This window comes from Rhinopithecus roxellana, chromosome 10 (assembly GCF_007565055.1).
Source record: "Rhinopithecus roxellana isolate Shanxi Qingling chromosome 10, ASM756505v1, whole genome shotgun sequence".
Lineage (NCBI taxonomy): Eukaryota > Metazoa > Chordata > Mammalia > Primates > Cercopithecidae > Rhinopithecus > Rhinopithecus roxellana.
Window position 1 is genome coordinate 57433218 of NC_044558.1, and position 25742 is coordinate 57458959.

Genomic DNA, 25742 nt, shown 5'->3' on the forward strand with positions numbered 1-25742 from the left:
GAGGGACCCTTCCCCAAGCCCATAGTTAAGAAGATCACCCGACCTTCAGCTAAGCTTCTCTTGGATCTTTTGTTGTCTTCAAATTCACCCCTCCCCTTACAAACCTCCTTTTTGTAGCCTCACTGCTCCCTTGCGGATTTGATTTCTTGCTTCAAGTCTCGTAGTAATAGTCCCAGGATTCTCAGCCTCCCCTCAGATCTCCACTCACCAGCAAGTAAAATAACTTGTTTTGTATGATTTATGCAGGTGAAACCGTTTTTAAAGTGTAGTTGAGTCTCTTTCAGGAGATATTATCTCAAGGACCTTGCAATAAACAGTTATATAGGTAGCAGTGCAGAATTGAGTTGCAATACCCTTAACTATAGAAGCAGTGATGATGGTGGTGGTGATGGTAATGGTGGTGGTGGTGATGGTGGTGCTGACGATGATGATTTTGATTCTAGCAATTACTGAACTCTTACTGGGTACCAAGTACCTTGCTAAAAGCTTTGTATGTATTATCCCAATATTGACTGTGTGGTAAGTACTATTATTCTTCCCAATTTACACAGGAGGAAATAGATTTAAACGGGGTTAAACAGCTAGCTCAAGGTCACACAGCGATTTGGGAACCCAGATTTGTCTGAACGCAGAACCCATTATTCTATGAGGGTAAGGGAGTGTTAAACATCGCAGGCTGTAACTTTTGGAAAGAGCCAGCTTTAGCTTTCTCTCAGGCCCCTTCTCTGATCCTCCTCTGGGATTGTTAGCCATATCTGAGTGTCCAAATTGTCGCAACAGCTGCAACAGCCGTTTGGGGGTGGTGGCCCCTAAGAACGGTGGACTTTCTCTGCCACTGAGGATGTGAAGCCGACAGCTTAAAAGAATTCCGTTTTGGTGGGAGTGGAGATGTCTGGAGACCTCAGGGGATAAACTTGTGTCTTTGCTAGCCTGTCTTTCTCCTAACAGCATCTCCACAGTGCCTGGCACCACTTGGTACTTGATAAATACCTGTTGATTGATTCCCAAGGATCCCAGTTCCATTTCCCACCTACCTACCCGCTCGGGGCGCAATCAACAACTAGAACTGGAGATTTGGGGATTTCAGAAGAACCTGTGAGAATCCTAATAGAGCTGGAAACGTGAATTTAGGAAAGATGGGCAGCCCACAACCCTCCTCTTCTCGCCTGCTTCTCCTATTTCTCCCCACTCTTTACCCTCCCTTTCAGGAGCTCAGGGCCATAAAAATGCAGATGGAGGATCGGTGTGAAATAACGGGCCCATATAAATCCCTCTGCCGCCCGCCTGCAAGATGGATTGGCCGCATTGAAATTCCTCCGCGAGGATAATTAAACTCGGGGCCTCATCCGGGCAAAATTACATTCCTGTAATGGCGTCGCTCGGGGTCCCGGGAAATTGCTCCGTGGGCTTTCAGCGGCGGTTTTTATCGCCGACCGGGGTGTGCCTGGCTGCGGCTCGCCTCTCCTCCGGGACCGTAAAGCTGCTGCCGTGATTTATCCTCCCCTTCTCCCAAATCCGATTAAATGGAGGAGCTCGGGGCCGGGGCGCCGCGGGGCCCGGGAGCCGGGAGGGGGCGGCGGGAAGGACGGGGCCAAGGAGGGGAGGACAAACGGCCCCTCAGAGGGTGGCGGATTTGCCTTTATTTACGACCGCGGCTTTCTTTTTATTTTTTATTTTTTATGGGGTTTGGTGAGTTTTTCCCGTCTTTCTCGTGCTGCGTTCAAGCACGACGCAGGGACGGCAGGAGTTTGGAACTGGATAGGCCTTGTCGCCCTGTTCCAAAGGGCAAGGCAGGTCCTGTCTGGGAGACAAGGAGGCTTAGGAAAGATGAGGGCCAGGAAGCCCCCCACCTCCTTCCATCAGGGGAAGGGCGAGCGAAAGGGTAGAGAAGACGGGCGTTCAGGAGAGCATGGGGGCGGGGGAGTGGGGCGCTGCTTATCCCAACTCGCGTAGTTGAAACCTGGGCAGAGGTTCGGGTAAGCCTGGAGTGACCTCGCAACATTACAGCGGGTCGCGGGTGCCCGTTATTCCTAGACTGTCCCAGGAGCCAGGAAAGAGAGATTCGGATCATATTTAGCCCTATCTTCTGGCTCGCTGTTGCTGCTTTTCTCATGGTTTATCACCGGAGTGGAAACGAGGAAACGGGAAGCGGGGGGGAAAGGGCGAAGTCACCAGAAGCAGCTGCGGCATTTTGCTGACTATTCGCCCATTGAGCCAGTTTGCCATCCAGTGATGCCAGGGCCCCGGCGCGACAGAAAGCAGGACTCCCAAGATCTTCCTCCTGCTGCATTTTAGGCACTGAACCCCATTCCTGACTGTATGTTAACACTGAATTGTGAGTAGGAGTTTTGTTTTGGCAGTGTGACTGCGCATGCTCGGAAAGGGGACGCAAGTCCGCGATCCCAAACGTGGTACCGACCGAACCGCCGGCCACGTTACGGATCCGCTTACTCTGAGGAGTTGGCCTCATTTCTGCACTGTCGGCACTCGCTGTAGTTTCTCCTCTCGAACGCCAGGTGGAGCAACTGGCCGGATACCGCCACAGCCCTGGCAGGCGGCGCTGTGATGCCTGAGCTGATCCTCTGTGTTGCAATCACTCTATCCGTGGTGGAGCGACTCTTTGGGCCAGGTCACGCATGCGCTGAGCCTTCCTTTCGCTATTCCCGCTGCTCCGCCCCTCTCTGTCTTCTCTGCGCTGGGAGAAGGTAAGGCCTTGGGACCTAGTGCCCTCTGTGCGCCGCGCACGCGCGCGGGACACCCCACCTCGCACGGATGCTTTGAGGCTTTTACCTTGCTTGCTCCCACCCTTGTCCTCGCTTCCTCCCTGGCTCCCGCTACCCCTGCGCCTTAGAACTGCGTCTTCCGCGTGCTGGTGACCTCCAACCGCGCGGGCCTGGCGCCATCTTGGATGTCTTGTTGGGGGAGGGTGCCTTGGAGCTGGCCAAAGTTAGATCCTGGAGTGCTGCTTTTCACCTGTTCCACCCAGCCCCTACAGACACGCTTTTCTCGGCCTCTGGCCGTTTCAGATTGTCACAGCCCCCAGGCCCTCCCCTCTTATCTCTGCTTTCTCTTCTCATCCTGACTTGTGCCTTCTTTATTCTGAAGTCTCCAGACTTTCGGCCCCAGGACCTCAGGTGCTCCGAGCAATGGAGATAGTGGATCGTCTAAAGTCACCAATCCCTCTAGTCAGCACCCCTCAATTTAAAAAGTAAACCTTGAACATGTTAGAAGTGGGGGTGAAAAAAAAAAGCCAAAACATCGCCTCCCGTCAGGTTGTGGCTTGGAATAGCTAAGGCCGAAGAGAGAGGCTGGTTGCTTTGGAATCACTAGTTATTTACCAGTACGTTTCTCGCATCCTAGTACGCTGGTGAAGTTGGAAAAGTCACAAGTGGTGGGCTAGAGATGAGGGTTTCTGTTGAGGCAGCAGGCCCGGAAAGGTGGGGTAAGGCCAAGCTAGTGGGGCCAGCATGAGTCCCTGCCTGCCAGCCTTCCTGTCAAGGATTAATTAACCTCCGCAGATTCTGCTGTTAAAGGGAAAAGATGGTTTAAGGAAAGGAATAGTTAAGTCACCACCCCTGTGACTCATCTACACTGAGCAAAAAGCCCGTGATGATTTAGGAGTTCTGATTCCGGATAGTACCTTTGCCCAAGTTGTAGGCTAACAATTGCAGACTTGCCATGATTAGATAGCCAATGGTGGGATCACTTAATTGCCACCCTTTGTTGTGGGTTTGTTACATGCTAGCACCACATTAAACTCTGTGTATGTTAATTTGTAAATGAACATACTTAATCTCCCTAAGAGTTGCATTTTACAAAGATGATAATATGGTATAATTCCCTTAGAAAAAACCACCCCTTCTTTTTCTAAAAGCCTTAAAGAACTATTGGATTTTTACCCAAGAAAACGTGAATAGTACAGCAGCAAAATTGGGTTAGAGTTACCTATAGGCAAAAATCAGAGTTCTAGATAGGACAAGAGTTGAAGACATCCATTAACCTAAAAGTAATTAAGGCTGGGTGTGGTGGCTCATACCTGTAATCCCAACATTGGGAGGCCAAGGTGGGAAGATCGTTTGATCCCGGGAGTTCCACACCAGCCTGGGCAACAAAATTTTTTATATAATGACACTGTCACTACAAAAGCAATTAAGATCTTGGATTCAGAAGTGTTTTAACCTGGGACAATCTGAGTTCAGTTCATTTAAGGAAGTGGCATTTGATAGGCCTAAGCATTCACTGAGTATTTCAGCCTGTGACATTAGAAAGCATGTAACTTAAAAGATCCAAGTTCAAGTCTATCCTCTACCAGTACTGCAGTTTCAAGACTGGGTTTAAGGTCACGCTCTTGCATTAAGTATATATAATAATCATCTGGGAAACTTGTTTGGAATACAGGCACTTGAGCCTTATTCCAAGAGATCATTTTTGTTTGTTTATAGACGGAGTTTCACGTTGTTGCCCATACTGAAGTACAGTGGCATGATCATAGCTCACTGAACCCTCCAACTCCTGGGCTGAAGCAGTCCTCCTGCCTCAGCTTCTGGAGTAGCTGGAACTACAGGTGCACTTCCACCTCACCTGACTACTTTTATTTTTTGTAGAGCCGAGGTCTTGCTATTTGCTCAGGCTGGTCTTAAACTCCTGACTTCAAGTTACCTTTCCGCCCCAGCTTCTTCAAAGTGTTGGGATTACAGGATTGAGCCACTGAACCTAGCTCCCCCAGATCTTGACCAGGAAGGTCCAAGTTGGACCCAAGAATATGCATTTTTTAATACATACACCACCCAGATAATTCTGGTTCAGATGGGCTTCTCACTTCTCTTGGAGAAACCCTGCCTTTAGGTTTTTAACGCACCTTCTGTTTCAGGTAAGTTCACTTCTACCAACTTAGTTACCTATAGGGTGTCAGGACTTCTTTAGATCTTGGGGAGACACAATTTAATACTTTTTTTTTTTTTTTTTTTTTTGAGACGGAGTTTCCCTCTTGTTGCCCAGGCTGGAGTGCAATGGCGCAATTTTGGCTCTCCGCAGCCTCTGCCACCCGGATTCAAGCGATTCGCCTGCCTCAGCCTCCTGAGTAGCTGGGATTACAGGCATGCACCACCACACCCGACTAATTTTGTATTTTTAGTAGAGACGGGGTTTCTCCATGTTGGTCAGGCTGGTCTCCAACTCCTGACCTCGTGATCTGCCGGCCTTAGCCTCCCAAAGTGCTGGGATTACAGGTGTGAACCACCACACCTGGCCACTAATACCCTTTAGATAGACTAATAGCAGAGTTCCTCCTTGATCTTCCTCATCTTATTAATACAGGAAATTGAAGTATTTTGAGGAATCTGATAATTCCAGGGATCAGCAAAGAGATTGTTGGAGACCTTCCAGTGTCTTGGCCTTCAACTAATATCTCCCAAAACTACAAAGACGAAAGGGCAACTTTTTTGTTTGTCTTTTTGAGACTCATGCTCTGTCACCCAGGCTGGAGTGCAGTGGTGTGGTCTCTGCTCACTGCGGCCTCCGCCTCCTGGATTCAAGCAATTCTCCTGCTTCAGCCTCCTGAGTAGCTGGGATTATAGGCAGGCACCACCACACCTGGCTAATTTTTGTATTTTTAGTAGAGATGGGGTTTCACTGTGTTGGTCAGGCTGGTCTTGAACTCCTGACCTCATGATCCGCCCACCTTGGCCTCCCAAAGTGCTAGGATTACAGGCGTGAACCACGTGCCTACCCTAAAGGGCCACTTTTAAAGATCCAGATGATGAAGTCTTGAGAAGGGTTCGTTTTGCATAAAAACTAAGGAAAACTTAGGCAAAAGACACTCTGGGAAAATTCGTGTAGCAACTGCAAATCCCAAGTGATCACTTGTTGAGACCAGGGGAAGTCACTTGCTTATAAGAAAATCTTGGGAGCTGTGTGGGGTTTCTGGAAGAAGTCATGACTTCAGGGTTTTAATTCTATTTCTCCCGATGACTTAAGGTCAGTCACTGTTTTCTGGGCCAGTTAAGCTTTCTAGGGCCCCTTTTCTGCTAATAAGGATATAGTTTAGTGAATGAGGAGAGTGTTTACAATACTGCTTCTATAATTCCAGCTCTCCTGCCACAGCCCCTCACCCCCTGAAAATGTTCGCCTGCTCCAAGTTCGTCTCCACTCCCTCTTTGGTGAGTACCTGTTTTTCTGGGAGAGTTTTAAAGGAGAGACATCTTGTCTCACTTGCCATTAGATCTTGTTCTTCACAGCAAGGCTGGGGGAGAGGAGGTCCAGGCGGGCATATCACTTGAGGCCAGGAGTTCAAAACCAGCCTGGCCAACATGGTGAAACCCCATCTCTACTAAAAATACGAAAACCAGTTGGGCGTGGTGGCGGGTGCCTGTAATCCCAGCTACTCAGGAGGCTGAGGCAAGAGAATAGCTTGAACCCAGGAAGTGGAGGTTGCAATGAGCCAAGATTGCACCACTGCACTCCAGCCTGGGCGACAGAGCAAGACTCTGTCTCAAAAAATAAATAAGTAAATAAGTAAGAAAGATTCTTGGTGAGGGAAGGCCCTTTGCTATGATTGCCTAACAGGAGAGAGTGAATGCTTGCTAGATACTCTCCTGCCCCATATCCCTTGGTGGCCAGTTAATTCTTTTTTCTTTCTTTTTTTTTTTTTTTTTTTTTTTTTTTTTTTTTTTTTTTTTTTTTTTTGAGACGGAGTTTCGTTCTTGTTGCCCAGGTTGCAATGGTGCGATCCACCACAACCTCCACCTCCCAGGTTCAAGCGATTCTCCTGCCTCTGACTTCCAAGTAGCTGGGATTACAGGCACCTGCCACCACACCCAGCTAATTTTTGTATTTTTAGTAGAGATGGGGTTTCGCCATGTTGGCCAGGCTGGTCTCAAACTCCTGACCTCGTGATTTGAGTAGAGACGGTCTCTCCATGTTGGTCAGGCTGGTCCTGAACTCCCAACCTCAGGTGATCCGCCCTCCTCAGCCTCCTAAATTGCTGGTATTACAGGCATGAACCACCGTGCCTGGCTGTGGCCAGTTAATTATTACCCAGCCATCTTAGGAGAAGAATAGAGATGAGAATCTAGACCAAGATCAAGTTATTCCTACTCCTGAAACTATATGTCATGTAAACTGGCCATCCAGATTGGTAAACATAAGTAGATTACATAACTTGGACTGAGTATGCGCTGTGTGGAGGATCTTGTCCTGAGTGAGCCAGAGCTAAAGAGTTCATTCTGGGACTTAAATTTGGATAGGAAGCTAAAATTTACATAAATACACATTGGAAAAGTATTTGACTGAGAAACAACAGTATGGAAGAAATATTTTAAATAGTAGTTAGAGGAGGCGGTTGGTTCATTCACAAATAAAAAGGAGTACCATTTATTTAGCATTTATCATGTGCCTTCGCACTGAGTTAGTTTACTGATTGGTATACATAATCTCATTTACTCTTCAAATCAACCCTTAGAGATGATATTTTGATTTCATAAATGAGAATACAGGCTTAGAAAGGTTTAAGCGACTTATCCTGAGAGTACACTGCTGATAATAGAGTTAAGATTTGAATCTCACTTTATCTGATGCCTAAAGCCCTGGCCGTTAATCACCATGTGTCTGTTTTGGTGTCACTGGGTTGGGGTTAGTCAGAAAAGGCTACCAGAAGGAGATAAATTTTGAGCATGAATCTTTGTTCCTATTTTCCAAAAGGATGTGTTCAGGGAAAGTTACTGGCTTCTTTCTTGTGAGCTGACCATTACCCATACAGATGGCCCCCAACTTTAGATGATTTGACTTAAGTTTTTTTTTTTAACTTTATGATGATGCAAAAATGATATGTATTCATTAGAAACCATACTTTAGGGTGGGTGTGGTGGCTCATGCCTATAATCCCAGCACCTTGGGAGGCCGAGGTGGGTGGATCACCTGAGGTCAGGAATTCAAAACCAGCCTGGCCAATATGGTGAAAACCTGTCTCTACTAAAAATACAAAAATTAGCTGGGTGTGGTTGGGGGGTGCCTGTAGTCCCAGCTACTCAGGAGGCTGAGGTGGGAGAATTGCTTGAACCTGGGAGGTGGAGGTTGCAGTGAGCCAAGCTGAGATCATGCCACTGCATTCCAGCCTGGTGATAGAACAAGACTCTGTCTCAAAACAAAACAAAAAAACCATACTTAGAATTATTCATCTTTATCTTTTCCCAAGCTCGCAATGTGTGGTACAACACTCTGTTGCAATACTCAGCAGCAAGCCACAGCTCCCAGTCACCTGCCCAATCACAAGGGTAAACAACCAGCACTCTACAGTGTACTGTGTTGCTAGGTGATTTCACCTAACTATAAGCTAATGTAAGCTTTTTGAGCACATTGAAGGCTAGGCTAGGCCAGACTATGGTGTTTGGTAGGTTAGCAGTATTAAATGGTTTTTCAATGTGTGATGGATTTATTGGCACATAAACCTATGGTAAGTTGAGGAGCATCTGTGTATATCTCCCTTGTTGAGTGAGGCAAATGCTTCTGAGGCTTAAATTTCTTCTCATTCTCAAGAGCTATAAAAGGATACAGCAAGGGTGGATGTTCCCTTGTAGCCCAAAAGGAAGTAGACTTTCTTTCCTTAAAGCGAAGTCTGAGAAGCAAGAGAAATGGTGTGGTTCTTTAATTTAGACTTTGCTAAAAGGAAGAATGATCCAGAATTCTAACGTATGTATGAAGATGGGAAGGCCATCAGAGGAAAGAAAATCCTATCTGATGATATAACAACGTGGCATAGTTCTGAAACTCCTCTCCAGTCTTCCTTGACCTTCTTGCCCCTGTATATCATTCCTGCTAGGTCAAGAGCACCTCACAGCTGCTGAGCCGTCCGCTATCTGCAGTGGTGCTGAAACGACCGGAGATACTGACTGATGAGGTACCTTACTGGTGGAGTTGGGACTGTGGTTTGGGGGGTGATGGGTGGGGAAGGTTACCTGCCAGAACCAGGAGGTAGAATGCTGAGGATAGTCATCACAGGCTAAAATTCATGAATGGCCAAGGCCATGGGCTTTAGTTGGAGATGGAGAATGTTAATACGCTGTATGCTATAGTGCTCCAGCTGTTGCCACTGGTAGCACATGCCCTTGTGCACTGCTGCTAACTGCTATTACTTGGCCTAGTCAACTGACTTCAGTTGGAAGCATTTAGTCCTGGGAAGATGATCTCCTTGGGGCAGCAAGAATAGACTAGGGCCTCAGTCTTACACTTCTTGACCACACCTGAATCTTAAAGGCATTTGAAGTCTATATCCTACATTATAAGGTTCTGCTTGCCAGCATTTTAGGGGGTTAAACAGTTTTCCGTTTGGGGAAGAAACAATGGGATTTGGCAGCATAAAGGTTTTAAATGGTAAAAAACTTACTAGAGCAAAAAACTTTACCTTCTATCTGCCTCTTTTTCACAGAGCCTCAGCAGCTTGGCAGTCTCACGTCCCCTTACCTCACTTCTCTCTAGCCGCAGCTTCCAAACCAGCACCATTTCAAGGGACATCGACACAGCAGCCAAGTTCATTGGAGCTGGGGCTGCCACAGTTGGGGTGGCTGGCTCTGGGGCTGGGATTGGGACTGTGTTTGGGAGCCTCATCATTGGTTATGCCAGGTAAGATAAATTGGGCCCTCCACTGGTTGTCTGATATGCTTTCCAAAGGTCAGAAAATATTTGGGGGTCTAGAACTATACTATCCCACTCTGTAGCCACTAGCTACATGTTGTTTGTTTTGAGACAGTCACACTCTGTCACCCAGGCTGGAGTGCAGTGGCGTAATCTCAACTCACTGCCACCTCTGCCTCTGGGTTCAAGCGATTCTTATGCCTCAGGCTCCCAAGTAGCTGGGATTATAGGCGCGCACAATGATGCCCAGCTAATTTTTGTGTTTTTAGTAGAGATAGGGTTTCACCATGCTGTTCTCGAACTCCTGACCTCAAGTGATCCACCCACCTCAGCCTCCCAAACTTGCCAGGTTTACAGGCGTGAGCCACTGTGCTTGGCCTGAATTTTAGTTTTAATTAATTAAAAATACATAGTTTAGGTTTTCAGTTCTTCAGTCACAGTAACCATATTTCAAGTGCTCAATAGCCAGATGTGGCTAGAGGCTACCATATTCAACAATGCAAATATAGAATGTTTGACTGGGCACAGTGGCTCACTAATCCCAGCACTTTGGGAAGCTGGGGCAGGCGGATCACTTGAGGTCTGGAGTTCAAGACCAGCCTGGCCAACATGACGAAACCCCATCTCTACTAAAAATACAAAAATTACCTGGGCATGGAGGCATGCACCTGTAATCCCAGCTATTCCGGAGGCTGCGGCAGGAGAATCGTTTGAACCCTGGGAGGTGGAGGTTGCAGTGAGCTGTGAGCCAAGATCATGCCACTATACTCCAGCCTAGGTGACAGAGTGAGACTTTGGGGGGGAAGAAAAAAAGCAGAAAGAAAAACAAATATAGGCTGGGCGAGGTGGTTCATGCCTGTAATCCTGCACTTTGGGAGATCAAGGTGAGTGGATCACCTGACATCAGGAGTTTGAGACCAACCTGGTCAATATGGTGAAACCCTGTCTCTACTAAAAATACAAAAATTATCCAGGCGTTGTGATGGGCACCTGTAGTCCCAGCTACTTGGGGGGCTGGACAGGAGAATTGCTTGAACCCAGGAGGTGGAGGTTGCCGTGAGCCAAGATGTTGCCACTGCATTCCAGTCTGGGCAACAGAGTGAGACTGTATCTCAAAAAAACAAACAAAAAAATGCATATATATATATATAAAAGAATATTTATATCATTGTGTCATTGAAGAAAGTTTTATGAACAGCTTTGTTCTAGAGCATGTGTTGGCAAACTAAGGCCTAAGGGCCAAATCTGGGCCTTATCCTGTTTTTGTATGATTGAGCTAAAAATAATTTCATGGCCGGGTGTGGTGCCTTACGCCTGTAATCCCAGCACTTTGGGAGGCTGAGGCGGGCAGATTATGAGGTCAGGAGTTCGAGACCAGCCTGGCCAACATGGTGAAACCCCTTCTCTACTAAAAATACAAAAATTAGCCGGGCGTGGTGGCAGATGCCTGTGTTCCCAGCTACTCAGGAGGCTGAGGCAGGAAAATCACTTGAACCCAGGAGGCAGAGGTTGCAGTGAGTAGCAATCACGCCACTGCATTCCAGCCTGGGCGAAAGAGTGAAACTCTTTTTTTTTTTTTTCTCAAAAAAAAATAGTTTCACATTTTTAAAAGGTTTCATTTTTTTTTTTAAAGGAAAAGAGACTATGTGGCCTGCAAAACCTAAAATTATTTACAATGTGGCCCTTTACAGAAAACGTTTACCTTCTCTGTTCTGGAGACTCAGTGAACATAGTGACTTTACTGCTGTTTTTCCCCATCTCTGGGAATTTCCCTGTGCCACTCCTGGGAAAACTGGCACTGCAGCCAGCCCCTGGTTTCTGACGCCTGGGACTGTTTAGTACTCCCAGCTCTGGATAACTCAAAGTTAAAACCAAATTAGTCCTCTAGAGACCAGCAAGTTATCTTAATGTGTTTGGGAAATAGAGTTCTTTTTACGAATTTGTATTAAGAAGTCTGACTGCTGCTTTATTCACTATTCTGTTAAATGTTGGTGTTGATTTACCTTACCCATTAAGACTTCTGGAGGTATCAGAGTAAGGGAAATACAGGTTATATATGGGCCTTCAACATTGAGAGTCCTTTATCCATACTACTTCAATTTATAAACCCCATAAACCATTTGTAACTTTTTTTTTTTTTTTTTTTTTGAGATGGAGTCTCACTGTTTCTCAGACTGAAGTGCAGTGGCACAATCCCAGCCCACTGCAATCTCTGCTTCCCGGGTTCAAATGATTCTCCTGTCTCAACCTCCCAAGTAGCTGGGATTACAGGTGCCCACCACCAGCCTGACTAATTATTATTATTATTATTATTTTTGAGACAGAATCTGGCTCTGTCACCCAGGCTGGAGTGCAACTGTGCAGTCTTGGCTCACTACAACCTCCGCCTCCCGGGTTCAGGCGATTCTTCTGCCTCAGCCTCCCAAGTAACTGGGATTACAGGCATGCACCGCTACTCCCAGCTAATCTTTGGTTTCTGTGTGTGTGTGTGTGTGTGTGTTTTGAGACGGGTCTCACTCTGTCACCCAGGCTGGAGTACAACTGTGCAGTCTTGGCTCACTGCATCCTCCGCCTCCCGGGTTCACGCCATTCTCCTGCCTCAGCCTCCTGAGTAGCTGGGACTACAAGTACCTGCCACCATGCCCGACTAATTTTTTGTATTTTTAGTAGAGACGGGGTTTCACCGTGTTAGCTAGGATGGTCTCGATCTCCTGACCTTGTGATCCACCCATCTCGGCCTCCCAAAGTGCTGGGATTACAGGCGTGAGCCACTGCGCCCGGCAAGTTTTGTATTTTTATTTTTATTTTTATTATTTTTTTTGAGACAGAGTCTCGCTCTGTCGCCCAGGCTGGAGTGCAGTGGCCGGATCTCAGCTCACTGCAAGCTCTGCCTCCCAGGTTCACGCCATTCTCCTGCCTCAGCCTCCCGAGTAGCTGGGACTACAGGCGCCCGCCACCACGCCTGGCTAATTTTTTGTATTTTTAGTAGAGACGGGGTTTCACCGTGCCAGCCAGGATGGTCTCGATCTCCTGACGTGATCCGCCCGTCTCGGCCTCCCAAAGTGCTGGGATTACAGGCTTGAGCCACCGCGCCCGGCCTAAGTTTTGTATTTTTAGTAGAGACAGGGTTTCACCGTGTTGGCCAGGCTGATCTCGAACTCCTGATCTCAAGCGATCTACTTGTCTTGGCCTCCCAAAGTGCTGGGATTACAGGCGTGAGCCACCGCACCCAGCCTAATTTTTGTACTTTTAGTAGAGACGGGGTTTCACCATGTTGGCCAGGCTGGTCTCCAACTTCTGGCTTCAGGTGATCTGCCTGCCTTGGCCTCCCAAAGTGGTGGGATTACAGGGGTGAGCCACTGCACCCAGCCCATTTGTGGCTTCTTAAAGCCCCAAATGTTTTGACTATTTGAAATGAGAGAACATAATCTGTCTTTCTTACTCTCTTGTCTTCTAGAAGAGTGGTGTTCTAATTGTGTTCCATAAATCCCTAGGATTCTGAGGATGTGCCCCAGAGACTGAATGTCTTAGTGAATAAAGGGGAGACCAAGCCGTTAAAATTTCCCCTACTTTTGTACCATTGCAGTTTGACTTTTGGATGTTTACTATATTGGAGTTCTGCTTTAAGTTTGAAAACACTGCTCTAGATAGACCCTTCTACTCTGGATGCCTCTTCCATCCTATTTGGACCCTGGATATTAAGTGTCTAGGCCAAGAGGTCTTAATTTGTGGTAATGAGATGGGTGAACCATTAGAGAAGGTCATGATTATACCTGGGCCATGTTACAGGATTTTAGATTGTCTGCTCCCCCTTCATTCAGTTCTTATAGAGCCTTTGGGGAATCAGGGCAAGAATTTGGGCTTGATGGTGTTACCCTAAAAGCTTCCTTATGTAAGATAAAGAGGAGAATTCTCCCTGAGCCCATCTTAGATATTTGTCGTTTTCTTTGTGTGAACTAGAATTTCAGTCTTTTCTCCTCTCCTTCTCCAGGAACCCTTCTCTGAAGCAACAGCTCTTCTCCTACGCCATTCTGGGCTTTGCCCTCTCAGAGGCCATGGGGCTCTTTTGCCTGATGGTGGCCTTTCTCATCCTTTTCGCCATGTGAAGGAGCCATCTCCACCTCCCATAGTTCTTTCTCCAGTGTCTGGTCAGCCCTGTGTGTTCCTTTTCCTATACCTCCCAGGCAGCCTGGGGAACGTGGTTGGCTCAGGGTTTGACAGAGAAAAGACAAATAAATACTGTATTAATAATATGTTTCTTGAGTCTCCTGTGTATATTTCTTTTCCACAGTTGGCTGAGTGCCTTGGTGAGAGCACAAGGCCCGAAGGGTAGTGATGGTGCTAAATTCAACATGGATTTGGCTGAGCTTGCTTTTTCTTAATTCTGTTTCAGGAAAGCTTTATTTGAAATACCATAACATTTTAAATGATTTTCACCTGGCATGGCTTGCTACTTGCCTGGGAAGATTGGGGTCGTTGGCAACTTCAAGTTTTAACTTAAAATGTTGGCTAATAGTCTTTCTGTTTCTACTGTCACTCTCCTGGCTCAGGCCCTCATTGTCATCCTCCTTGTCTATTGCAAGAACCTCTTAACTGACCTTCTGCCTCCAGTCTCCTACCTACAGCATTTACTTCTGCCTACCATTGCCAGGTGAATCATCCTGAAGCATAAGACTGGTTTTATCAGTTACTGGTTCAAAAAGTCACCTCAGCTTTCTCTGCTTTATCTGTTATTAGTCCCATACACTACCTAAAGTGACTTGTCATTTTTCAGATGTTTTCCTGTCTTTACCGTATCTTCCTGCCTTTTACTTTCTCAGCTTATTTCTGCTTTCTTTCCCTGAATCTTTGCTCACTTTCCTCTTTTTCGAACTCTGTTATCCCTAAAGACTTAAATTTAACCTCCATGAAGCTATTTTCTCGTTTCCATCCACCCTCAGCCAAAAGAGATCGCACCACTGCACTCCAGCCTGGGCAACAGAGCAAGACTGTCTCAAAAAATGTATTCCAAATCCTTCACTGAAATCTATTTATTTGTTTTTGAGATAGGCTCACTCTGCTGTGGTACAATCTCAGATCACTGCAACCTCTGCCTCCCAGGTTCAAGCAATTCTCCTGCCTTAGCCTCCTGAGTAGCTGGGATTACAGGCGTGCACCACCATTCCCAGCTAGGTTTTTGTTTTTTTTTTTTTAATTTATTTATTTTTATTTTTAGTAAAGAGGTTTACCCATGTTGGCCAGGCTGGTCTCAAACTCCTGGTCTCAAGTAATGCACCTGCCTCCCCTCCCAAAGTGCTGGGATCGCAGGCATGAGTTACCACGCCTGGCCTGGAATCAAAATTTTTAAAAGTCTGGGCCAGGGGCGGTGACACACCTGTAATCCCAGCACCGTGGGAGCCCGAGGCAGGCAGAGCACCTGAGGTCGGGAGTTTGAGACCAGCCTGACCAACATAGAGAAACCCCATCTCTGCTAAAAATACAAAAGTAGCCAGGTGTGGTGACACATGCCTGTAATCCCAGCTACTTGGGAGGCTGAAGCAGGAGAATTGCTTGAACCCGGGAGGTTGAGGTTGTGGGAAACTGAGATCACGCCATTGGACTTCAGCCTGGGTAACGAGAGAAACTCCATCTCAAAAATAAAAAAAAGGCCGGGCGCGGTGGCTCAAGCCTGTAATCCCAGCACTTTGGGAGGCCGAGACGGGCGGATCACGAGGTCAGGAGATAGAGACCATCCTGGCTAATACGGTGAAACCCCGTCTCTACTAAAAAAAAATACGAAAACATAGCCGGGCGACGAGGCGGGCGCCTGTAGTCCCAGCTACTCGGGAGGCTGAGACAGGAGAATGGCGTGAACCCGGGAGGCGGAGCTTGCAGTGAGCTGAGAGCCGGCCACTGCACTCCAGCCCGGGCGGCAGAGCAAGACTCCGTCTCAAAAAATAAAATAAAATAAAATAAAATAAAAATAAAAAAAAGTCTGGCCAGAAGACATCTAGAGAGAAAACTCAAGGATGCTGAAGGCAGCAAGACCTGCTTCCCTCTTCTCAGTTTCTTTTTTTTTTTTTTTTTTTTTTGAGACGGAGTCTTGCTCTGTCGCCCAGGCTGGAGTGCAGTGGCCGGATCTCAGCTCACTGCAAGCTCCGCCTCCCAGGTTTACGCCATTCTCCTGCCTCAGCCTCCCGAGTTGCTGGGACTACAGGCGCCCGCCACCTCGCCCGGCTAGTTTTTTGTATTTTTTAGTAGAGACGGGGTTTCACCGTGTTAGCCAGGATGGTCTCGATCTCCTGACCTCGTGATCCGCCCGTCTCGGCCTCCCAAAGTGCTGGGATTACAGGCGTGAGCCACCGCGCCCGGCCTCTTCTCAGTTTCTTACAAGAGTCAGTTGTGTTTCTTCAGCACCACAGGAGGAACATCAGTAAGTTTGCGCCATCCTAAAATTAGAAGCAAATGGTGCCCTTTGAAAATCACCTCAATGCTAAAAAACAGTAATGAAGAACCATGCTCCAGCCTCCTTTTCAAGATGGATTTAATAGTTTGAGGCCTTCTAAGAGCATCAGGATGAGAAAGCTGACCAGGGACAACACTGGTAATTTGGCTTGAGTTGGTGTCTGGGAACCTAGGGCAGCTCTGTGTCTCCTCACAGATGAGATGAAGGAGTATTCATGTATAATTCAGGAATAGAAAAAGTAAGCAGTAGTATCACAGTAGTGAGTAGAGAATATTGTCCTAGTCCCTCAAGTTCTGAGCAATTAAACTTTTTTTTTTTTTTTTTGAGACAGAGTTGCATTCTGTTGCCCAGGCTGGAGTGTACTGGCACAATCTTGGCTCACTGCAACCTCCACCACCTGGGTTCAAGCGATCCTCCTGCCTCAGCCTCCCCAGTAGCTGGGATTACAGGCATGTGCCACCATGCTCAGCTAATTTTTTGTATTTTTAGAGAGAGGGTTTTGCCATGTTGGCCAGGCTAGTCTTGAACTCCTGGCCTCAGGTGATCTACCTGCCTTGGCCTCCCAAGGTGCTGGGATTACAGGCGTGAGCCACTGTGCCCAGCCAAAACTTTGTCTTTATTGGGCCATATCAAAATAGCATGCATTTTCCAACATGTATTCTTAGGAGACATTCTTGGATATCTTGGTGTTCTCACCATTTAATGAGGAAAAAGTAAAACACAGGAAGATCTTTTTGTCCTCAGCCATCCTTAAAATTTATTTTTGGCTGGGCATAGTGGCTCATGCCTGTAATCAGCACTTTGGAAGGCTGAGGCAGATGGATCACGAGGTCAGGAGACGGAGACCATCCTGGCCAACATGGTGAAACCCCATCTCTACTGAAAATGTAAAAATTAACTTGGTATGGTGGTGCGCGCCTGTAGTCCCAGCTACTCGGGAGGCTGAGGCAGGAGAAACGCTTGAACCCAGGAGAGAGAGGTTGCCGTGAGCCAAGATCACACCACAGCACTCCAGCCTGAGCAACAGAGCAAGACTCTGTCTCAAAAAATACATATATATTTTTAAGCATTTATCTCAAGGCACTGTGAATATTAGCATATTGTAATCAAAGTAGCCACTTTAGAAATGGCAGAAGACAAGGATAGAATACCAGGCATGAGGTTAGTCCTCTCATCCCAAATGCTTGGCTTCTCTTATTAGTGTAAATGGTTAGTTAGAGATAATTTATTCCTGCTTCTTCCCCCAACCACCAAAGATAATTTCTTCTCATCTTTTGAATAAGTGCTACGGTGGGCAGAATTTTTTAAGCGACCCCTTAAGAATGTCCTACCCAAAACCAAAACAAAACAAAACAAAAAACAAAAAGAATGTCCTACCCTGGCCGGATGCAGTGGCTCATGCCTGTAATCCCAGCACTTTGGGAGGCCGAGTTGGGTGGATCACTTGATGTCAAGAGTTTGAGAGCAGCCTGGCTAGCATGGCAAAACCCTATCTCTACTAAAAGTACAAAAACGAGCTTGGTGTGGTGGTATGTGCCTGTAATCCTGGCTACTCAGGAGGCTAAGGTGGGAGAATCGCTCAAACCCAGGAGGCAGAGGTTGCAGTGAGCCAAGACCATGCCACTGCACTCCAGCCTGGGCGACAGAGTGAAACTGTCTCAAAAAAAAAGTATTTTTTTTTAAGTTTATGCCATACTGTTACTATATGTTTTGTTTATGTGAAATAGATGTGTGGTTTTTTGTTTTTTGTTGTTTTGTTTTGTTTTCTTGGTGTTTTAAAAGATGAGAAAACTGAGACTCAGGTTCAAGAATCATGATTGGGCCTGACAGAGTGACATGTACCTATAATCTCAGCTACTTGGGAGGCTGAGGCAGAAGGATCTCTTGAGTACAAGATTTCAAGACCAGCCTGGGCAACATCACAAGACCTTGTCTGTTTTTTTAAAAAAATGAATGAGGCCAGGCGTGGTAGCTCACACCTGTAATCCCAGCACTTTGGGAGGCCAGGGCAGGTGGATCACAAGATAAGGAGTTTGAGAGCAGCCTGACCAACATGGTGAAACCCCATCTCTATTAAAAATACAAAAATTAGCTGGGCATGGTGGCACACGCCTGTAATTCCAGCTACTCAGGAGGCTGAGGCAGGAGAATCGCTTTAACCCTGGACTCAGAGGTTGCAGTGAGCTGAGATTGCACCACTGCACTCCAACCTGGGCGACAGAGCAATTCTCTGTCTCAAAAAAAAATAAAAGAATGAAAGAGGGCTGGGCGCGGTGCCTCATGCCTGTAATCCCACCACTTCTCAAGGCCGAGACGAGTGGATCACCTGAGGTCAGGAGTTCAAGACCAGACTGGCCAACACAGTGATAACCCATCTCTACTAAAAATACAAAAACTAGCTGGGTGTAGTGGCGTGCACCTATAATCCCAGCTACTCAGGGGGCTGAGACAGGAGAATCGCTTGAACCTAGGAGGGAGAGGTTGCAGTGAGCCAAGATTACGCCACTGCAGTCCAGTCTGGGTGACAGAGTAGGACTCCGTCTCAGAAAAAAACAAGAATGAAAGAGAAAAGAATCATGACTTAATTTTCTAGGTTATCTAGGTAGGAAGTGATAGAACAGTATAAGAACCCTTGTCCAAAGCTCCTTCCATTATACTATACTGCTTCCTGGGGTCAGGATACCATTGGAGGAGAGGGAAAGACAAAATCTGGACAATTTCTGAAATTTCTCAGTGAAAGTGATTGATCTGGTTTTTGTTTTTGGGGGGTTTTTTTTGTTGTTTTTTGTTTTTGTTTTTGTTTTGAGATGGAGTCTCACTCTGTTGCCCAGGCTGGAGTGCAGTGGTGCGAACTCAGCTCACTATAACCTCCGCCTCCTGGGTTCAAGCGATTCTCCTGTCTCAGCCTCCCGAGTAGCTGGGATTATAGCCACACATCATGCCACCACGCCCAGCTAATTTTTGTATTTTTAGTAGAGACAGGGTTTCACCATATTGGTCAGGCTGGTCTCGAACTCCTGACCTCAGGTGATCCACCCGCCTCGGCCTCCCAAAGTGGTGGGATTACAGGTGTGAGCCATCGCACCCAGCCTTGATCTGTTTTTCTTATTATTACTATCTCTGCTCTTATCTTGTAGATAGGTAGCATTTTGCCTACCACTGGGTTCATTTTACCCCACTGCTTATTTTCCGAGTTTATGGGAAGGCTGTTTGGTTGGCTCGACTCTGTCCCCAAGATAGATATTTTTAACCATAGTGGATTACAGCCTTCCAGGAACTGTGTGGCTGCTTTTACAGAAATGAACTATGCATATCTTGCTGGGAGATGGTTGGGGTGTGTGTGTGTGTGTGTGTGTGTGTGTGTGTGTGTGTGTGTGTGTGTCAGGATGGTATCTGAGCCTAAACAGACTTGCAACCCCTCTGTATCCCTGTGACTTTTCCACTCCCATCTCCCAACATCTGGAGTAGGGACTTCAAGTTTCCAAAACATAGCTGCAAAGGGTAACAAACAGCTAGCCCATAGCTCGCTTAGCAACAGAATAGTCAGTAGGGATTTAAGATAGGGAGAACATGTAGCTCAGGGAAAATGTGTGCAGTACAAAAGACCCATAAATTTTTCAGAAAACAGCTTGGCCCTGTGAAGTTGACCAGATTGAAAGTCCCAGAATCCTGGGTTCCAGTCACTCAGGAATGGCTTTTGGTTAATTCTTCCTGTGCTTCAATTCCTTCTCTTGTGTGAAATGGGTGACACCTTATCTGCCTCCCTGAGATGTCATGGAAATAAGCAAAATTAGGTCTTAAAACTACTTGGAAACCTACATTGTGAAAATTATCTTTATCTCTGTTGTTTCTTAGTTACCAGTTTACCAGAAGTAACTTAACACTAGGATTCTCTGCCAGTACTAAAATTAGACCCTACCACTCTGGGCTTTTCTTTTCTCCCTCTTGCTTTTGTTTTCGCGGCATGGGGGAGACATCTGTGCTGCTGGAGTTAATAATAAACTAAAGACTAAAGAACAACTTCTCCCACTAGAAAATACTATTTTCATCCTACCCACCTGATCAGACTTTAAAAGAAGAAGCCCAAATCTGCCCTGGATTTTGATTATTTGATTCACTTTTGGAAATGTGAGAAAGCCTAGGGAATGAGAGAGTGGAATACATGGAATTGGAATGTAGAGAAACCAAGCTCCTGATATTTCCAGCCTCCCTTTCCCGGCCAGATAGACTTTCTGCCACTAAAATCAAGGTTCTGTGTCACATCACAAAAGGGCATGAAGTTACTGTTAAGTATGCTGACATCTCTGGAGGTGGGAGGTTTGGGTATTGGACACTTTTCCTGCCCAGGGACATGGGAAAAACGAATAGGCAAGGAGGGAATCAATCTTTTCCAGCTGCAACCTAGAGAGAAAAGGAACAAATTCTTCACCAGGGAAGATTGTGTAAACAGCGCCTTTGGCTGGAGCCATAGGGTTGGGGAAGCAAAGAAAGGGATCTTTGTTCTCTCCTACTCCAGCCAGAGCACAATCGTAGAGCTGGGATTGTTTGCTTTGGCAAAAGCCTCCCTGCCTGAAAGGGCTAGGCGTTCCAGAGACTGGTGAGGCCTCTGTTGGGTTTCCCTTATGGAGCTGAAGAGAGGACAACTCCCAGCCTAAATCCTTTACCTAAGGAAGTGAGCTGGGGACTCAGGAGGCCTGAGGCATCTGGGTTATACTTCTGGACCTTGGTTTGCCTCCTTCTCTTCCTACATTCACTTCATTACAGTTGTTAGTTTAATTGAACTCAGTCCTCCTGCCTTTAAGGGTGCTTTCTGTTCTTGTACCAGTGTTCTATCAAAAAAAAAAAAAAAAACATTTTCACACATAGCAAGACAATGCCAGAGCTCCTGTCTAAGGAACCCAACAGGAAAAGGGGATTCTGAGATCATCTTATCCAGCCTGTGACTTTAGGTGGCATTGCACACGACCCTGACAATTGCAGTCAATCTTTTCAAAAATCTCCGGAAATGTACTACTTTTCTTGGATAACATTAGTGTCTCACAAAGGCAAGGTAATCTTTATGTGGTCCGCTTATGCCAGGTGCTTTACAAATGCCATTTTATTTAATCCTCAAAGCCACCCTATGACGTAGATAGAATGACCCCTGCTTTACAGATTAGGACACTAGGGATTTGGCCAAGGTCACATAGATGATATAGTAGTTTGCAAGGACTGCTATAATAAAGTACCACAAACTGAGTGCCTTTAACAATAGAAAGTTGCCGGCCGCAGTGGGTCATCCCTGTAATCCCAGCACTTTGGGTGGCTGAGACGGGCAGATCACCTGAGGTCAGGAGTTCGAGACCAGCCTGACCAACATGGTGAAACCTCGTCTCTACTAAAAATACAAAATTAGCTGGGTGTGGTGGCACATGCCTGTAATAGCTGCTCAGGAGGCTGAAGCAGGAGAATTGCTTGAACCCGGGGGACGCAGGTTGCAGTGATCCAAGATCACACCATTGCACTCCAGCTTGGGCAACAAGAGGGAAACTCCATCTCAAAAAAATATTTTTTTTTTTTTTTTTTTTGAGACGGAGTCTCGCTCTGTCACCCAGGCTGGAGTGCTGTGGCCGGATCTCAGCTCACTGCAAGCTCCGCCTCCCGGGTTCACGCCATTCTCCTGCCTCAGCCTCCCGGGTAGCTGGGACTACAGGCGCTGCCACCTCGCCCGGCTAGTTTTTGTAGTTTTTAGTAGAGACGGGGTTTCACAGTGTTAGCCAGGATGGTCTTGATCTCCTGACCTCGTGATCCGCCCGTCTCGGCCTCCCAAAGTACTGGGATTACAGGCTTGAGCCACCGCGCCCGGCCTTCAAAAAAATATTTAAAAAAAAATAGAAAGTTACTAAAATTAGCTGGTATGGTCGTGTGCACCTGTAGTCCCAGCTACTTGAGAGACTGAGACAGAAAGATCTCCTGAGCTAGTTTTATGCTGTAGTAGCGATGATTGTGCCACTACACTCCAGCCTGGGTAGCAGAGTCAGATCTTGCCTCTGTAAATAAATAAATAAATAAATAAATAAATAAATAAATAAATAAATAAATAAAACCATAGAAAGTTACTATCTCACAGTTCTGGAGGCTAGAAGTTCAAGACAAAGGTGTTGGCAGGGTTGGTTTCTTCTGAGGGCTGTGAGGAAAAATATGTTCCATGTTTCTCCCCTAGCTTTCTAGTGGTTTGCTGCCAATCTTTAGCATTTTTTAGCTTGTAAGTCTAGGCTTTCATCTTCGCATGGCATTGTCCCTGTGTCCAAATTTCCACTTTTTTTTTTTTTTTTTGAGACAAGGTTTTGCTCTGTCACCCAGGCTAGAGTGCAGTGGCGTGATCTCAGCTCACTGCAAACTCTGCCTCCGGTTCAAGCAATTCTCATGCCTCAGCCTTCCGAGTAGCTGGGACTACAGGCACGCACCACCACCATGCCCAGCTAATTTTTGTATTTTTAGTAGAAATGAGGTTTCACGACGTTGGCCAGGCTGATCTCAAATGCCTGACCTCAAGTGATCCGCCCCCCTCAGCCTCCCAAAGTGCTGGGATTACAGGCGTGAACCACCACGCCAGACCCTCTGTTTTTGTTTTTGTTTTTGTTTTGTTTTGAGAAGGAGTCTCGCTCTGTCACCCAGGCTGGAGTGCAGTGGCCAGATCTCAGCTCACTGCAAACTCCGCCTCCCGGGTTTACGCCATTCTCCTGCCTCAGCCTCCCCAGTAGCTGGGACTACAGGCGCCCGCCACCTCGCCCGGCTAGTTTTTTGTATTTTTTTAGTAGAGACGGGGTTTCACCGTGTTAGCCAGGATGGTCTCGATCTCCTGACCTCGTGATCCGCCCGCCTCGGCCTCCCAAAGTGCTGGGATTACAGGCTTGAGCCACCGCGCCCGGCCTTGTTTTTGTTGTTATTGTTGTTGTTTTCTTTCAGACCTCCACTTTTTATAAAGACACCAGTCATATTGAATTAGGGGCCACCCCTACTGAGTATGACCTCTTCTTAACTAATGACATCTGTAATGATCCTATTTCCAAATAAGGTCACATTCCAAAATACAAGAGGTTAGGACTTCAACATATGTATTTGAGGGGGACACAATTCAACCCCATAACAGGTAGTTGAATCCATCTTGGGTCCATCTGACTCCAAAGCCATTTCATGCTCTTTCCACTACACTGTGCTGCCTCCTAAAAACTCAGGAAATTATTCAAAATGCCTTCTGGTTTCCGGTATCTTCCTTCTTCAATCCAAACTCTATATTGCTGCTAGAGTTATCTTTCCAACATGTGGGTTTCATCAATCACCCTCTTTCTTAATATCTTTTAGTGACTTCCAGTGGCTAAATAGACTTTGAATAAAATCCAGACATCTTGTGGTGGTAAACAGAGCCTTTCTTTCTTTTTTTTTTCTTTTTCTTGAGACGGAGTCTTGCTCTGTTGCCCAGGCTGGAGTGCGATGGCATGGTCTCAGCTTACTGCAACCTCCGCCTCCCAGGTTCAAGCAATTCTCCTGCCACAGCCTCCCGAGTAACTGGGATTACAGGCATACGCCACCATGCCTGGCTAATTTTTTTTTGTATTTTTAGTAGAGACGGTGTTTCACCATACCGACGAGGCTGATCTCGAACTCCTGACCTTGTGATCCGCCTGCCTCGGCCTCCCAAAGTGCTGGGATTACAGGAGTGAGTCGCCGCGCCCGGCCAACAAGGCCTGTCTTTCATGCCTATATTTTCAGTCCACTTGCACTCTTTCCTCCCATCCAGTCACCATAAACTCCAACCATACTGGCCTATTTGCAGTTTCTCAAACACATTATGGTTACATACTCCTTTGGGCCTTGCTTTCCTCCAACACTTCTCTCAATCTCTTCCTTTTACAGTTATCCTAATTTTAACTACTCATAACAACCTAAGGCTGAGCTGGGTGAGGTGGCCTGTGTCTATAGTCCCAACTACTCAAGAGACTGAGGCAGGGGGAGCACTTGAGCCCAGGGTTCAAGACCAGCCTGGGCAACAAAGTGAGACCCTGTCTCTATTAAAAAATGGAAATATTAGCCAAGAGTGGTGGCATGTACCTGTGGTCCCAACTACCTGAGAGGCTGAGGCACGAGGATGGCTTGAGCCCGGCAGTTTGAGGCTGCAGTGACCACTGGTCACACCACTACACTCCAACCTTTATTTTAAAGACCCTGTCTCTAAAAATAAATAAAAACCCGAGGCTCATCCTGGATTCCTCTACTTCCTTGACTCCATACATCTACCTCCACTGTCACCACCCTAATCTCAGCCACCATAATATCTCACTTGTACTGCTATAACAACCTCCTAACTGGTCTCCCTGCTTTCATTCTTGTTCACTTCCTAGTAAAGTAATAAAGCAAAATTATAATTGTTTTTTTTTTTTTTTTTTTGAGACGGAGTCTTGCTCTGCCGCCCAGGCTGGAGTGCAGTGGCCGGCTCTCAGCTCACTGCAAGCTCCGCCTCCTGGGTTCACGCCATTCTCCTGTCTCAGCCTCCCGAGTAGCTGGGACTACAGGCGCCCGCCTCGTCGCCCGGCTAGTTTTTTGTATTTTTTAGTAGAGACGGGGTTTCACCGTATTAGCCAGGATGGTCTCGATCTCCTGACCTCGTGATCCGCCCGTCTCGGCCTCCCAAAGTGCTGGGATTACAGGCTTGAGCCACCGCGCCCGGCGCAAAATTATAATTGTTATTCTTCTGAATAAAACCATCAATGGCTTCCCATTGGACTTAGAATAAAATCTGAAGTCTTCACAACATCTATATGTATACATATAATTGCATTATCTATCACTATATAACATTACCCCAGACTTAGTGGCTTAAAACAACAAATATTTATGTCACAGTTTCTGTGGGTCAGGAACTCAGAAATGACTTAGGTAGTTGGTTTTGGCTCAAGATTTCTCAAGAGGTTGCAGGTAAGATGTCAGCCAGAGCAGCAGCCCCAGATGACTCAAGGAATGGGGCTCAAGAATCCAGTTCCAAGATGTCTCATTCATCACTGTGGGCAAAAGGACTGTACTTTACCACATAGGCTTCTCCATAAGGCTAGGTGAGTGACTTCACAGTGTGGTACCTGGCTTCCCCGAAGTGTGTGATGCCAGAAAGGAAACGGAGAAAGCTGCAATGTCTATTATGGCCTAGTCTCAGAAATCAAACACCAATTCTGCTGAATTCTGTTTGTTAGAAGCGTGTCACTACATAAGAACACCCCACGCTCAACTGGAGTGGAATTAGGCTCCACCTGTTGAAGAGAGGAGCGTTAAAGAATTTGTGGACTGGGCCAGGCATGGTGGCTCACACCTGTAGTCCCAGCACTTTGGGAGGCCGAGTTTGGTGGATGGCTTCAGCCCAGGAGTTTGAAATCAGCCTAGGCAACATGGTGAAACCCAGTCTCTACCAAAAACACAAAAATTAGCCAGGCATGGTGGCCTGCACCTGTGATCCCAATGAATCAGGAGGCTGAGGCATGAGAATCACTTGAATCTGGGAGGTGGAGTTTACAGTGAGACAAGATTGAGCCACTGCACTCCAGCCTGAGTGACAGAGTGAGACCCTGTCTTGGCGGGGGAAAAAAGGATTTGAGTACACATTTTAAAACCATACTCTGGCCAGGTGAGGTGGTTCACACCT

The 25742-nt window shown here is 46.6% G+C and overlaps 1 protein-coding gene and 1 pseudogene across 2 annotated transcripts; both read left to right on the forward strand.

Moving 5' to 3' along the window:
* Positions 1-1394: 1394 nt before the first annotated feature.
* ATP5MC2 (ATP synthase membrane subunit c locus 2) lies at positions 1395-13884 on the forward strand. Of its 2 annotated transcripts, none has more exons than XM_010373886.2 (5): positions 1395-2705; positions 6089-6158; positions 8816-8893; positions 9422-9615; positions 13619-13884. In XM_010373886.2, the coding sequence occupies exons 1-5, from the start codon at positions 2566-2568 to the stop codon at positions 13731-13733; spliced, it is 597 nt and encodes a 198-aa protein (XP_010372188.1). In that variant the 5' UTR covers positions 1395-2565; the 3' UTR covers positions 13734-13884. The 2 variants fall into 2 exon arrangements, with proteins under 2 accessions (XP_010372188.1, XP_010372189.1); XM_010373887.2 differs by lacking the exon at positions 1395-2705 and adding an exon at positions 5005-5096.
* Positions 13885-16182: 2298 nt separating this feature from the next.
* The window catches only part of LOC104670664, a 40591-nt pseudogene continuing 31031 nt past the window's right edge, over positions 16183-25742 (forward strand).

What these genes read in the sequence shown, in the direction of transcription:
- ATP5MC2 (XM_010373886.2), top strand. Translation starts at nt 2,566, where the DNA reads ATGCCTGAGCTGATCCTCTGTGTTGCAATCACTCTATCCGTGGTGGAG. An exon ending in CTTCTCTGCGCTGGGAGAAG is followed by an intron (nt 2,706 to 6,088) that starts GTAAGGCCTTGG and finishes CTATAATTCCAG; the next exon opens with CTCTCCTGCCACAGCCCCTC. An exon ending in TCGTCTCCACTCCCTCTTTG is followed by an intron (nt 6,159 to 8,815) that starts GTGAGTACCTGT and finishes CATTCCTGCTAG; the next exon opens with GTCAAGAGCACCTCACAGCT.